The sequence below is a fragment of the Dreissena polymorpha genome, chromosome 15, assembly GCF_020536995.1.
Source record: "Dreissena polymorpha isolate Duluth1 chromosome 15, UMN_Dpol_1.0, whole genome shotgun sequence".
NCBI classification, from domain to species: Eukaryota; Metazoa; Mollusca; class Bivalvia; order Myida; family Dreissenidae; genus Dreissena; species Dreissena polymorpha.
The window spans coordinates 61,698,624-61,714,660 of NC_068369.1; the positions used below are offsets into that span (position 1 = coordinate 61,698,624).

The 16,037-nt window shown below is 35.5% G+C and overlaps 1 protein-coding gene and 4 non-coding genes across 6 annotated transcripts in view; all 5 read left to right on the plus strand.

Moving 5' to 3' along the window:
- LOC127860418 (nascent polypeptide-associated complex subunit alpha-like) overlaps nucleotides 1-16,037 on the plus strand; it is a 415,045-nt gene that overhangs the window by 565 nt on the left and 398,443 nt on the right. Inside the window, exons 3-7 of one of the 2 annotated variants that reach the window (XM_052398494.1) lie at nucleotides 2,206-2,299; nucleotides 3,241-3,371; nucleotides 4,044-4,178; nucleotides 13,543-13,665; nucleotides 13,928-13,961. In XM_052398494.1, the coding sequence (XP_052254454.1) occupies nucleotides 2,206-2,299; nucleotides 3,241-3,371; nucleotides 4,044-4,178; nucleotides 13,543-13,665; nucleotides 13,928-13,942 (498 nt within the window). In that variant the 3' untranslated portion in view covers nucleotides 13,943-13,961. Of the gene's footprint in view, nucleotides 1-2,205; nucleotides 2,300-3,240; nucleotides 3,372-4,043; nucleotides 4,179-13,542; nucleotides 13,666-13,927; nucleotides 14,048-16,037 lie in introns of those variants that run through there. The other variant, XM_052398493.1, reaches the window with a different exon arrangement.
- On the plus strand, nucleotides 3,864-3,956 carry LOC127861317 (small nucleolar SNORD12/SNORD106). Its single transcript, XR_008040170.1, has one exon. It is a non-coding gene; the product is annotated as a small nucleolar SNORD12/SNORD106 (small nucleolar RNA).
- LOC127861313 (small nucleolar SNORD12/SNORD106) lies at nucleotides 4,609-4,700 on the plus strand. Its single transcript, XR_008040167.1, has one exon. It is a non-coding gene; the product is annotated as a small nucleolar SNORD12/SNORD106 (small nucleolar RNA).
- On the plus strand, nucleotides 7,920-8,010 carry LOC127861323 (small nucleolar SNORD12/SNORD106). Its single transcript, XR_008040176.1, has one exon. It is a non-coding gene; the product is annotated as a small nucleolar SNORD12/SNORD106 (small nucleolar RNA).
- On the plus strand, nucleotides 13,060-13,150 carry LOC127861316 (small nucleolar SNORD12/SNORD106). The gene has a single exon (XR_008040169.1). It is a non-coding gene; the product is annotated as a small nucleolar SNORD12/SNORD106 (small nucleolar RNA).

The following is a 16,037-nucleotide window of genomic DNA, read 5'->3' on the forward strand; positions in this document are numbered from 1 at the left end:
TTCCATTGAAAGATGTATTATATTTAAATTTCTAATTAATTGTTATTGATCGATCCAGTCAGGGCCAAAAAAAACTTCGCAAGGGGCCTCTTTTTCTTCCCTTTAACCAAAAAGGCCCTTTCCCCTACAGAAATTTCTTTAAAATCGTGCATTTTTGCTCTAAATTTCCATTATAACTCAGTATTTTTCATTCCTCGTAGCCAGAAAATTGTGTCTTTTCCCCGAAAAAAAAGACTGAGCCTTTCCCCAAAGTTTGTGTTTTGGTCCTGCCTAGTCAATATAAATTGCCGCCATAGAGTCTTTAGATGATTTTTGCTTTGGAAGACTCTTGGCGTCAATAGTCCACTCTATCTTTTTAATAGCGAAAGTTTTCCTTCTTTGTCTATATTGATGCGCAAGGAATTTGGTGCGCAACATTCAAGCCCAGATATCAGACAGTATCAACGGATTGCAATAATATTTACACACCTGTGTAGATAATTCATTTCTCAATAATGTTCCGTAAGAATTATGTAATGAATCTTTCAATTTTGCACGCCTGACCAATTTAAATCAACACACTACTCACATTTTCCATTCCAATCGCTGTGCCCGCTGTATATCGCAGGTAGATTTTAATCGATAACGCAGCCTATTGCACTGTAATGCCTCAGCGCTATAGATAACAAGCGTATTTGCGTTATTACGCAATTAAAATAACCAAAAACGTAATTAAATTCATAATAAAGCGTACAAAAACGCAAATACAAATTTAATAACGTAATTCCCGTAAAAAACCTTGCGTCACAAAACGCAATTCTTACGAACACCGGACGTATTTTTTAGACTGGTTATTTTCCGTACACAAATGTACTGGATGGTTAAATGCCGTCCTATGAAGAAAATAATGCAGTCTTTTCAGCGGTTATCAATCTTTGGGGTAGTATTGTAATTATTTGTAGACCCGTCCGATTTCTACTTTAATTTTCTGAAATAATCAAAATGGCCACTCGTGGACGTAAAAAGAGAGTCGTTACACAAACAAACACGTTAGACAGGTATTTACCCCAGAATATTGGAGAAACCGAAAACTTATGTGCTACTTTGCAGAAAGATCTGTTGCGAGATGTGATCATTTCTCCCGAGAATGTAGTTCGCCTTTTATTATCGGAGATTTTGCTACAAATGTTGATTTATTTTTCACATGCATTTGTGATCAGATAGATCTTGTAGTGTACAATTTAAGCCTAAGGACCAGACTTTGATCAGAAATTCAGTAATTGTTTGTTGTTATGTACAGGTACCTTTTTTAAATTCCATTTGTATAAATAATATAGTAACCTTAGTAGATTTTTATTATATTATATACGTCATTCCCTAAATTACCCAATTGAGTTAAAAAATCGGGGGTGAAAAACCCAATTAAGCTAAAAAGTAGGGGGTGACATTTTTTGCTAAAACTATTGAATTTACAAAAACCCTATTGTTGTCAAAAACAGGGGGTGATTACCCAATATACCCCAAAAGTTATCTAAAGCGCTGATGCCTGTTTCTGATTGGTTGATATTTAAATATTTCATAACATGACGAGAGGTCAGTGATTGTATTGTGATTTAAGCAGAAGTTTAATTGAAACAAATTATGCCTTTTAACTTCAATTCAACGCTATTTGAGGTAAAAATGGACTTCTTAACTAAAACTTTATGAGTTGGTTATGTTATTTTGAAATTTTAAGCATATTGATATAATAGCATTGTATTCATTTTTCGTTATGGTTTTTACAGACCGGAGTTTGAACGCGAATTATTTCAGCTAGGTCCTGCCAGTGTCAGTTTGCCTTCAAAAATGTCTTTTTAAATTTGAGCTGTAAATATGAACTACTTGTTTTTATGCCCCCGGATTGAATGATCGGGGGTATATTGTTTTGGCCTGTCAGGCATTGTATGTGCGTGTCTGTCCCAAAACTTTTAACTTTTGCAATATTGAAGATAGCAACTTGATATTTGGCATGCATGTGTATCTCATGGAGCTGCACATTTTGAGTGGTGAAAGGTCAAGTTCATCCTTCAAGGTCAAAGGTAGCTGCCGTGCGGCTTCAAAGCGCAGTATGGGGCATTGTGTTTCACAAACACAGCTCTTGTGTGGGCATTGCAGTTCAACTGTTGAAAAAATGCAGTCTGTTACTTCATTCAAGTGGTGTATTGTCAATGAAATACATAATTACAGGTTGCAGAGGCAGCTGGTATTAAGGAAGAGCTAGTGAGCAAGGCCAAACAGAGTCGCAGTGAGAAGAAAGCAAGAAAAGCCATGTCAAAACTAGGTGCATATTAAATACTGTGCTGTTTTGAAACGTTTCCTTATGAAAAAATCCTGGATTATATCCTTTTGTGTTCTTAAAGTGAGAATAAATGATCCATCTAAAACTTCAAAGCAAAAAAAAAGCCAGATGGCTTTTTCTGATGTTAGCACCATTATTTGGTCATATAATATTCCAAGGCAAAGAGGGTTTTTGCTCAATTCCATTCATAAATTGTTTTGTTATTTTCAACATTAAACAACCTAGTTGATGATTGTTACAACTTGTTTCCTTGTTTACTCATTTGAGTTGTGCATCTACTAAATTCTATGTATTTTTGTGACTTGTGGGACAACACTGACTCACTGCAACTCCATTATGTCTAGGTCCCTTACATCTCTATGTTCAATATATAGTGAGACAGATGTGGACCCAATTTTTTTAACCCACTTTAATTTTCTGTGTAATCCAACATTCATGAGCTTTTATTAGGAATAATAAAGCCCATGCTTTTCACCAGGAAGAATGATATGATATTGTACATGAGGTATATTTATTGCATGCCTTTACGCAGAACAAATAATTTACAGGAAATAAACGAGGAGTGTTAATTTGTGGCTAGCTTTTATTATCGTTCGTGAACAATATAAATTTGCAATTCTTTTAGGATAACAAGTTTTATTATATGCATATTAAGATACAAATATGGAATAATGTTTTTATGTTATACAAGTGTATAACACATGGATATAACTCATAATCCCATATGGTAGGTATGTGGCATGTTTTGAAATTGCCAAATTATGCTGATCCATACATATACCTGCATGAATGACCTGACACAATATATTGCGCGCCAGATATATATTTCGATAGCGATCTTTGGACCCCGCTATATAACTGAGTTGCAGTGTATTGGTCTAAACATGTAAAACATTTGTCATGCAAACTGTTTGCTTTTGCAGGACTTAAACAGGTGACAGGCGTTACACGAGTAACCATCAGAAAATCCAAAAATATTCTTTTTGTAATTGGTCAACCAGATGTTTACAAGAGCCCTGCTTCAGACACTTATATTGTATTTGGAGAAGCGAAGGTTTGTGGAACTTAAGTTCATGATGATTGCAGAATATTTTGTACAGTATTTAGTTTTATGCAGATTTAAATCATTCACACAATGACAGTTATTCTTCATAATCCATTACTTCATAGTTTTACATCTTTTGTTGGTAACAACTCTATATTGTTATTATTCAAATGTATAAAGAAAATATTTAAATGTTTACACCGAAAAGCGTCCGTGAATGCTAATCAGTTTCTTTCCCCCACTTAGGACAAAAAAAGTATACAACTGTGTAAATTCAAGCCAATTTTTTCTGACACTGATACTGATTAATTCTATACTCTTTTTACAGCCCATACCACATGGCACTCTTCATTTGAATTTCAAGTATACACTGCTTTTACCTTTTAAAGCAGGAATGCATTACAATGATAACAGTATCTATACCTGCAATCAGGCTTCCAAGTACTTATTAATAACTAAGCTTATCTATGTTGTTTATTATTAACAGTACTAAAAGTTAGTATGTTTGCAAATGATGACAGTATCTTTCCCCGTCTTATCGACAAATGAGGAAACAACTGCTTCTATTCAAGCCAGTTTGTCTGATGCAAATTTTAGGCTGTACAGATAAAGTTTTGTACTCTTAAACATGTTAAATCACTCTAAATTCTAATTGAATTATGTTTCTAAACACTATTTCAGATTGAAGATCTGAGCCAGACCCCCCAGATGTTGGCAGCAGAGAACTTCAAGCGACCTGAGACCACGACAGGCCATGGAGATCTGCCCAGCACGGTGACACAGCCTATCCAGGAGGAGTCAGAGGATGAAGATGAGGTTAGTACCGATAATCACGTCAATTGAGTTAGGTGCTGGTGTTGACTGAGAACTCAAATGTTGTTGCATACTGGTCCCAGTTTCAGAAAACGTTTAAATCCCAGTTAATACAAATCTGTTTTCTTCGGACCCAAATTTCAAAGTAATGTTATTATCAAACATTATCAAATTATCCGAGCAAACAAATTTGTTTACTATTTAGACATATTTAAGCGTATACAATTAAGTTACATATGTATGATGACCTAAAAATAAGTCATGCATCATTTGCCATCTTTCAACGATTCAAAGGCTGTATTAATGCATAATCTCTTAGACGCCATAGTCAATTCAAAGTCTATACTTTGTATTCACTAGTTCAAGATTGTTCTTTTTTTGCTGTTAGTGTATTAAAACTGCATTTTTTTTGGTCCTTGTTATTTATCATATTTGTTTTGCGCTGATGACAGTATCTTTCCCCGTCTTATCGACAAATGAGGAAATGACCGCTTCTATTCAAGCCAGTTTGTCTGATGCAAAACAATGTCCTTGTATGTCTTGTGTAAAGAAAATAGATCACTTATTCATAATAAATGAATAGTGTTTGTAAACAATAAATTGCACTAATAGTAAAATCTTTTTTTGCGCTGATGACAGTTTCTTTTTTCATAGACTTATCAACATAAAAGGAAACAACTGCTTCTATTCACTGAAACCTGTTTGTGGTAAACCTTGTAAATGTCTGTCAAGTTTAAGATAGACAATTTGGGACTTTACATAACTTGCCTCTGTACCTTGTATAAACTGCAAGTTTAAGATAGACAATTTGGGACTTTACATAACTTGCCTCTGTACCTTGTATAAACTGCAAGTTTAAGATAGACAATTTGGGACTTTACATAACTTGCCTCTGTACCTTGTATAAACTGCAAGTTTAAGATAGACAATTTGGGACTTTACATAACTTGCCTCTGTACCTTGTATAAACTGCAAGTTTAAGATAGACAATTTGGGACTTTACATAACTTGCCTCTGTACCTTGTATAAACTGCATTGCTTATAGTTTTTATAGCTTGAGTGCATTGGAATGATGACAGTATCTTTCCCCGTCTTATCGACAAATGAGGAAGTAAACTGCTTTTTTTCAAGCCAGTTTGTCTGATGCCAAATGTTAAATCAAGTCATAGGCCAATTGCTATGTTTCTTAATTCATATGCTCTATTATTGCATGATCTCTAAACACTTAAGTCAATTCAAAGTTTCTAAACTCTATTAAAAGAGTTTTGTTCTTATATGCTTTTAACTGCATTCTTATCGTCTTTGGTACTTGTTGTGTTTGTTTTGCGCTGATGACAGTATCTTTCCCCGTCTTATCAACATATGAGGAAATGACTGCTTCTTTTCAAGCCAGTTTGTCTAATGCAAAACAATGTCCATGTGCTTTAAGTGTGAAGAAGCAATAGGTTACTTATTTTTATCATTGATTTATAGTCTCTGTAAACTAAGGTCTAAACTGCTTTTTTTGCGCCGATTACAGTATCTTTTATAATCTTCTCAATAATAAGGCAGTGTATGTGAATTATGGTATGAAAGAGGGACCCATTCCTAATTGAAAGTATATTTTTTTCACAAATGCCATGGAACGTAAAAGACTGCAATGCAATGATGACAATATCTTTCCCCGTCTTATCGACATATGAGGAAACATCTGCTTTTATTCAAGCCAGTTTGTCTGATGCAAAATCATGTCATTGTCTAGATTAAAGAAACAAATAGATTACCAGTAACTTATTTATTACTAAGCTATCTGTATTGTTAATGATTAACAATATTGAAAGTGAGTTTGTTGCAGTGATGTATCTTACCTTGTCTTCATGACTAATGAGACAATAAAAGGTTCTTCTTAAACCTGTTTGTCTTAAGCAAAAGTTAAGTTTCTCTTCAAAAAGAAAGTGATTTTCGGAAATATTCTCATGATGACCATTGGAGTTACGTTGAAGTAACTTATTATATGTTAGAGTTCTTTGCTGCAGTTTCACCTGTGGTTTGTGCTTTGCAATTATGACAGCATGTTTGCAATGATGACAGCATCTTTCCCCGTCTTATCGACAAATGAGGAAAAATTGCTTATTTTCAAGCCAGCTTGTCTGAAGCAAATTTGTGTCAGTATCATACTATGATTCAAGATGTTAACATGAAACATGCTTGATAAATAGGAATTTAAGCCAAGTTAAAGTAGCTTGGAACAGCTGAGTGACTAACATATATAAAATACTAGTAGTGTGTTTTACAATGACAGTTCCCTTATATAATGAGGAACAAACTGCTTCTTTGAAACCATTTAATCTTAAGTGAAATCTAAAAGGCCATCTTTACCAGAAACATTAACAACTAGAAATGGCGCGGCAGAGTTCGACACGTATCCCCACGCTGCATGTTTGACACAGGGGCGCCCCACGGTTTGTAATGGGGCCATGCATAGTTGAGATTGACCGTATTGTCATAAGAGATGTTCAGTATAAATTTGAAGTAATTCAATGTAGAAATGAAAAAAATTATGTAAAATAAACTAAAAAGAGTGGAAATCTATACCCTAATTTCTACTCCTCATCCTGCTCTCCTCTAATAATGAATCAACTTCACTGTAGTCAATTATGTACATGTCATCCTAATTGGAATGACTTATGAGATGGCTGAACATGCTCTCTTGTAGCCAATCTTTTTGCTCCTGTTTTGGAAAAGTTATGTTTTGAGGTTAAATGGTTGACTAAATAGTAGCGTCTCAGAAATTTTCTATCGCAATCTTGTACACAACAATGAATATGTTGAATTTCATGTCTGTCTTTGATGTGCCTGTTAAAAGTCCATCTTGCTTTAAGTTGTTTCTCACATTTTTCCCACTTGAACATTTTGACAGATTTTCAGTAATGAGTCTAAAATTGTAATTGAACAAATTGAAAGTTCAGCCCTTTTATAGATTCTCTAGGCTTTATTCCATGAGTTTCTCATGCTTTTTATGCTTGACTGCATTCTATATCTTCTCTCATATACAGGTGTCCCTTTGCACCAATATTTTATAATCCCTTGTATAAACATTAGATGGATGAGCTAAACCATTTCACAGATGAGTTAACACAAACAATTGAATACTATACATCTCTGCGCCACTACTGTGTAACTCTATGCGCCACTTTGATTTATTTATTTATTTTTTATATCATTTGGCAGGTTATTTACTTAACTCCCTTTAAAGCTTATTACTTCCCTTGGATTTGTTTTTTTGACCTTGAAGGATGACCTTGACCTTAACCATTAACCTCTCAAAATGTGCAGCTCCATGAGATGCACATGCATGCCAAATATCAAGTCGCTGTCATCAATATTGCAAAAGTTATGGCAATGCACCAGACCGGTGCCATGAAAATAAGTGAAAATCTCGACCCTGCCCCGCCCCAACCCCCATAACTTTTGACCCAGGTGTCAGATCAAAATTCTGTCACTGTCACCGTCACACATATGCTCATAGCTACCATGTATGTAAGTTTCAAGGTTCTAGTGCTAATAGTGTAGGAGGAGCAGGTGGCCAGGATGGACAGACAGACAGGCGCACATCACCACAATATCCCCACTTTTTCTCTGAAAAACGAGGGGATAATAATTTTAAGTATGTGCAATACAGTTTTAGAAAGAACAAGCACTTACATGTAATAACTAGGAAAGCTGGATGTCTGTAGTGTAGTATTCTATACGTTGCTTATATTTGGTTTTGCTCTGATGACAGTATCTTTCCCCGTCTTATCGACATATGAGGAATCAATTGCTTTTTTCAAGCCAGTTTGTCTGATGCAAAACCATGTCAATCTTTGTCTAGAATAAAGAAACAATTCAGCTACCAGTTACTTAATCATAACTTAGCTTATATTTGTGGTTTATGATTAACAGTGCCAAAGTTTGTGTGTTGCTCTGATGACAGTATCTTTCCCCGTCTTATCGACATATGAGGAAACAACTGCTTTTTTCAAGCCAGTTTGTCTGATGCAAAACCATGTCAATCTTTGTCTAGAATAAAGAAACAATTCAGCTACCAGTTACTTAATAATAACTTTGCTTATATTTTTGGTTTATGATTAACAGTGTCAAAGTTGGTCTGTTGCTCTGATGACAGTATCTTTCCCTGTCTTATCGACATATGAGGAAACAACTGCTTTATTCAAGCCAGTTTTTGTGATGCAAAAACTTATCAATATTTGTCTAGAATAAAGAAACAATTAGGCTACCAGTTACTATCATAACTTAGCTTATATTTGTGGTTTATGATTAACAGTGCCAAAGTTGGTCTGTTGCTCTGATGACAGTATCTTTCCCCGTCTTATCGACATATGAGGAATCAACTGCTTTTTTTCAAGCCAGTTTGTCTGATGCAAAACCATGTCAATCTTTGTCTAGAATAAAGAAACAATTCATCTACCAGTTACTCAATCAAAACTTAGCTTATATTTGTGGTTTATGATTAACAGTGCCAAAGTTGGTGTGTTGCTCTGATGACAGTATCTTTCCCCGTCTTATCGACATATGAGGAATCAACTGCTTTTTTCAAGCCAGTTTGTCTGATGCAAATTCATGTCAATCTTTGTCTAAAATAAAGAAACAATTCAGCTACCAGTTACTTAATCATAACTTAGCTTATATTTGTGTTTTATGATTAACAGTGCCAAAGTTGGTCTGTTGCTCTGATGACAGTATCTTTCCCTATCTTATCGACATATGAGGAATCAACTGCTTTTTTCAAGCCAGTTTGTCTGATGCAAAACCATGTCAATATTTGTCTAGAATAAAGAAACAATTCAGCTACCAGTTACTTAATAATAACTTAGCTTATATTTGTGGTTTATGATTAACAGTGCCAAAGTTGGTCTGTTGCTCTGATGACAGTATCTTTCCCCATCTTATCCACCATCTTATCGACATATGTGTAAGCAACTGCTTTTTTCAAGCCAGTTTGTATGATGCAAAACCATGTCAATCTTTGTCTAGAATAAAGAAACAATTCATCTACCAGTTACTTAATCATAACTTAGCTTATATTTGTGGTTTATGATTAACAGTGCCAAAGTTGGTGTGTTGCTCTGATGACAGTATCTTTCCCCGTCTTATCGACATATGAGGAATCAACTGCTTTTTTCAAGCCAGTTTGTCTGATGCAAAACCTTGTCAATATTCGTCTAGAATAAAGAAACAATTCAGCTACCAGTTACTTAATCATAACTAAGCTTGTATTTGTGGTTTATGATTAACAGTGCCAAAGTTGGTGTGTTGCTCTGATGACAGTATCTTTCCCCGTCTTATCGACATATGAGGAAACAATATACACTTATTTCATGTATGCGCGGTGAACAGTCTAAACTGTTTCCCAAGGTATCAGGGATGACTTTGGTACTGTTGCCCGAGGCCGATAGGCCGAGGGCAACAGTTCAAAATGTCAGCCCTGATACCGAGGGACAACAGTTTTGACTGTTCACCAAGCATCCATGAAATAAGTGCTTTATTACCTGATCAAATTTCCAACATAGAAATAACAGCAAACTAAATTTTTATTTACACACAACAGTAATGGATAAAATAAATAATTTTGACTGTTTTACTTTAAAATGACGTCATTTTGACGAAATGACGTCATTATTCCAGCGGGCAACAGTTCAAACTGTTGACCGGTCAACAGTTCGATATTCACCGGTACCAGTTTAAAACATTGCAAATTTCTTTTTCGACGAAGAAATAGCAAAAAATAATTAATTATCATTTATTTAAGACATCAGGTAATAACTGCTTTTATTCAAGCCAGTTTGTCTGATGCAAAATCATGTCAATCTTTGTCTAAAATAAAGAAACAATTCAGCTACCAGTTACTTAATCATAACTTAGCTTATATTTGTGGTTTATGATTAACAGTGTCAAAGTTGGTGTGTTGCTCTGATGACAGTATCTTTCCCCGTCTTATCAACATATGAGGCATCAACTGCTTTTTTCAAGCCAGTTTGTCTGATGCAAATTCATGTCAATCTTTGTCTAGAATAAAGAAACAATTCAGCTACCAGTTACTTAATCATAACTTAGCTAATATTTGTGTTTTATGATGAACAGTGCCAAAGTTGGTCTGTTGCTCTGATTACAGTATCTTTCCCTATCTTATCGACATATGAGGAATCATCTGCTTTTTTCAAGCCAGTTTGTTGATGCAAAACCATGTCAATATTTGTCTAGAATAAAGAAACAATTCAGCTACCAGTTACTTAATAATAACTTAGCTTATATTTGTGGTTTATGATTAACAGTGCCAAAGTTGGTCTGTTGCTCTGATGACAGTATCTTTCCCCATCTTATCGACATATGAGGAATCAACTGCTTTTTTTAAGCCAGTTTGTCTGATGCAAAACCATGTCAATATTTGTCTAGAATAAAGAAACAATTCAGCTACCAGTTACTTAATCATAACTTAGCTTATATTTGTGGTTTATGATTAACAGTGCCTAAGTTGGTCTGTTGCTTTGATGACAGTATCTTTCCCAATCTTATCGACATATGAGGAATCAACTACTTTTTTCAAGCCAGTTTGTCTGATGCAATTATGTTTTCCAAGGATGCTGAAAATTCCAATCTTTCACTGATGTATTAATTAAACCTTTGTATGAGCTACTCTAATGAATGGGAAGTGTCCTTGGTTTATTTTGCTATAAGACAAATATACTATCACTTTCATTGGGTTCTTAACTATTTTCTTATACTGGAACTTTTGCCATGAAACTTCTGTTAACTTGCTAACAGTTGCTAATAATCATGCCCTTCTTATGCTGGATCAATCATATGCAAGTAGGGCTAAATCAAAGAAAATGTAAACATCTGGATACGTCTATGATATGTTGATGTATGTATATGATGACATTTTCTTTCCCCGTCTTAACGATATTTGAGGAGACTGAGATAGTAGATTTCAAGCCAAGTTGTCTGATGCATGCATCAACATGAATACCAAGTGTAATTTTCAAGAAACAATTGCTTTTGAATTATCACCTGTTTATTCATTCTCAATCTTCTGTGTAACTTTTAGTTGCCGGACTGCCTTTGTCTAGTGTATCATAAAACTGGCTTTCAGATATTCAGTTATGTATGTTTAGTCAGACAATTGAAATTTTGCCTGTTAAAATAATTTTGTAATATTATGGGATTCAAGATATTAAAAACACTATTTAGTGATAACTTCTTTCTGGATAAGAGTTTCACAGTTATAACAATACTTTAAATAATAATTATAAATTAATAATAATAATACATTCCCTAGCTGTATAGGTTGAACACAGCTTATTGTAAATTACATTTTTATGCCCCCCTTCAAAGAAGAGGGGGTGTATTGTTTTGCACATGTCGGTCTGTCAGTCCGTCCACCAGATGGTTTCCGGACAATAACTCAAGAACTCTTAGGCGTAGGATCATAAAACTTCATAGGTACATTGAACATGACTAGCAAATGATAAAAAAAATTGGGGGGAAAAATAGGGCTTTTGGGGGGAAATTTTGGGATTGGGAAGCAGCCGAAAATCGGTGGTAATTTTGAGCAAAAAAATCACTGTAGTAAAATGGTTTCAGGATGATAACTCAAGAATGCTTACACCTAGGATCATGAAACTTCATAGGTACATTGATCATGACTGGCAGATGACCCCTATTGATTTTCAGGTCACTATGTCAAAGGTCAAGATCACAGTGACTCAAAACAGTAAAATGGATTCCGGATGATAACTCAAGAATGCTTACGCCTGGGATCATGAAACTTCATAGGAACATTGATCATGACTGGCAGATGACCCCTATTGATTTTCAGGTCACTAGGTCAAAGGTCAAGGTCACAGTGACTCGAAACAGTAAAATGGTTTCCGGATAATAACTCAAGAATGCTTACGCCTAGGATCATGAAACTTCATAGGTGTATTGATAATGACTGGCAGATGACCCCTATTGATTTTCAGGTCACTAGGTCAAAGGTCAAGGTCACAGTGACACTAAACATTCACACAATGGCTGCCACTACAACTGACAGCCCATATGGGGGGCATGCATGTTTTACAAACAGCCCTTGTCTAATGTTAGTGTCAGAGGTTTCCTAAAAACCTTTGTGTCATAACTATTCATGCTCATTGCTGGTGAATACATGTCACATAAAACAGAAAATGTTGTAGAAACAATTCAATGGGGTGTATATTCTCATAAATTAAAATTAATAGTTCATCTTTATTTAGACCTGAAAAAAATTGATTTAGAAACAAGTGCACAGACAATATTCGTCTTGATTAAATTTAATTTCAGACTCTTAACTGCCTTTAATAAAGCGGAACACTGTCGGTAAATGATGACATTATCTTTCCCCGTCTTATCGACAAATGAGGAAACATGTTTTGTGTATTCCAAGCCAATTTGTCTGACACAGACATTTGCTGGCCGCTATTTAAAAAAAATCTTGAACAGTCCTTGGTGAATCTGTAATACTTCAAAAGAGACATTTAGAGACATGGCGAGTTTAGCTGGTTTCAGTCCAGCATTTAAGAAATTTTTGTTAGACATGAACAAGCCCTGAGCCCTCCATAACCGTCTCTGCACAAGTTCAGAACTTTTGTTTGCCAAGAGATAATTACCGGTAATCATGTGGCTATTATTCAATACTCGTTAGTCAACATTATTCAAGTACTTGACCAGAAATGGCAAATATTTTAACAGCCATGAGGATCTGGATTCTTGACATTTCCTTGACTTTGTACAAATTATTTACTTTGTTCAAGGTTTCAAGGACATGTAGGTAGACTGTAGAGTATTGAATCTTGATGCTGTATGTACTGTTACAATGATGGCAACTTTGTCTGTAAATGATGACAATCTTTCCCCGGCTTATCGACAAATGAGGATACAACTGTGTTTATTCAAGCCAGTTTGTCTGATACAGACAAAGCCACTCCATCTTCTGTATATGTACAACACACGAATGCTTATTCTTTTATAGATGCTTCTGTTCGGTTTTGAAGACAAATTCAATTTGAGACACGCTCTGGAAAAACGGGGTCTAATGCTTGCGTGTAAAATGTTGTCCCAGATAAGCCTGTGTAGTCTGTACAGGCTTATCAGGGATGACACTTTCCACTTTAATTCCAATTATTGTTAAAAGGAAGTATCTTCTGAAAAATCCAGTTTAAGCGAAAGTGTTGTCAGTAATAGCCTGTGGGGACTGAAAAGGCTAACCTTGGGGGACACTTAACGCACAGGCATTAAAGCCTCATTTTCACAGAGCAAGGTTCATTTTTATTTTGTTAGAAGTCATAAGTGTTAATTGGTTTGGTTTCAGGTTGATGAGACTGGAGTAGAGGCCAAGGACATTGAGCTGGTCATGTCACAGGCCAGCGTCAAGCGAAGCAAAGCCATTAAAGCCCTAAAAAATAACAATAACGATATTGTTAATGCAATAATGGTAAGTTTGGGTGTGAATAACCAGAAAAAAGTATTGAGACTTTTTTAAGCACTTAGCACTAGCAACAACTGAGTCTGAAAATGATATTGCCAGATTGGCATGAGTAAGAAAATCTGATAAGGAAGTTATTGTGATGTATTGTAAGAATAATTTGAAGGTTTTTTAATTCAGCCATTTTATGTCTCCCTGTCGCGGTTATGCATTATAAATTTAAGTTACAATTACAAGCTTTTTAATAATTCTAAGTGTACTTTATTTTCAGGAGTTGACGATGTAACCCTCCTGGGAGCTTCATTTGTGTGTATGTGTGTGTGTTTTACGTGTCAGTGTGCCTGAGCTTTGTACTGTTCCCATCTGAACAAAATAAATTATAGAAAACCCATTCGATCTCTTACTGTTATAAAAAAGAAAACCCCTACAAAAGGAGGACACTAGGATAGATTGATGTGATTTGTTTCAATATAGTAGTTCTGTCAGTCTTGTGACAATTGTGGCTGGAACAAAAACGGATTTTCAACGGACTTCGCATATCAGACTCAAGTTTTCTTGGGAGAAACATGAATAATTATGCCCCCCTTCGAAGAAGATTGGGTATATTGTTTTGCACATGTCCGTCCGTCCACCAGATGGTTTCCAGATGATAACTCAAGAACGCTTGGGCCTAGGATCATGAAACTTCTTAGGTACATTGATCATGACTGGCAGATGACCCCTATTGATTTTGAGGTCACAGGTCAAGGTCACAGTGACTCGTTCTTGGATGCAGTTTAGGACCACTTTTGCAGATTATATTATGTACTGGTGTGATGGGGTCGGTCCACCAGATGGTTTCCAAATGATAACTCAAGAACGCTTACGCCTAGGATCATGAAACTTCATAGGTACATTGATCATGACTGGCAGATGACCCCTATTGATTTTTAGATCAAAGGTCAAGGTCACAGTGACTCATTCTTGGATGCAGATTATATTATGTACTGGTGTTGTGGGGTCTATCTACCAGGGCTAGCGCTGTCCCAAAATTTCTTTGAGCCAACCAGTTTTTATGCCCCCCTTCAAAGAAGAGGGGGTATATTGTTTTGCTCATGTCTGTCCATCCACAAGATGGTTTCCACATGATAACTCCAGAACGCTTAGGCCTAGGATCATGAAACTTCATAGGTACAATGATAATGACTGGCAGATGACCCCTATTCATTTCCAAGTCACTTGGTCAAGGTCACAGTGACTCGAAGTAGTAAAATGGTTTCCGGATGATAAATCTAGAATGCTTACGCCTAGGATCATGATACTTCATAGGAACATTGATCAAGACTGGCAGATGACCCCTATTGATTTTCAGGTAACTAGGTCAGGGTCACAGTGACTCAAAACAGTAAAATGGTTTCCGGATGATAACTCGAGAATGCTTACGCCTAGTATTATGAAACTTCATAGGAACATTGATCATGACTGGCAGATTACCCCTATTGATTTTCAGGTCACTAGGTCAAAGGTCACAGTGACTAGAAATGGTTACCGGATGATAACTAAAGAATGCTTACACGTATGATCATGAAACTTTATAGGTTGATTGATCATGACTAGCAGATGACCGCTATTAATTTTCAGGTCAAAGGTCAAGGTCACAGTGACTCGAAACAGTAAAATGGTGTCCTGATGATAACTCGAGAATAATTAAGCCTAGGATCATGAAACTTCATAGGTACATTGATCATGACTGGCAGATGATACTAGGTCAAAAGACAAGGTCATAGAGACAAAAAAGATTCACACAATGGCTTTCACTACAACTGACAACCAATATGGGGGGGATGCATGTTTTACAAACAGCCCTTGTTTCAAATTGGAATTCCAAAGTGCTTGATTAAATATTACATACAAAATGAAATCAATCAAATGACAATTGAAACACTGGACGTTACAATATATTCATCTCGACCATAGCCACGGTATTGCACAGCCTTCATTAGTAGAAACTACAAGACAAGTATTTATGCAAAGCATCAAAGGGCGTCGGGAATTTCAATGTAAAAGGCACTCGATGAAATTACATGGAACGTTATTTTTCTACTACAAATATTAATATATTGGCCGATTATTTTAAACAAAATAGAAAAAGATACTGGTATAACCATTATCTATAATTTTGTGTTATAATCCCAAATAACCATTATTTATGATGTGTTATAACCCCCAAATAACCATTATCTATGATTTTGTGTTGTAACCCCCAAATATTTCATAGTTCATTTTTGTTCCATTGGTTTCCCTTTTTTACTGGCATCCGGGCATCCGTGTGAAGTTTTCATTAATGGAACAGAACTGTGTAGGTTTTAAAAAATCTGCTTCATCTTGTAAGCGTAATTTCA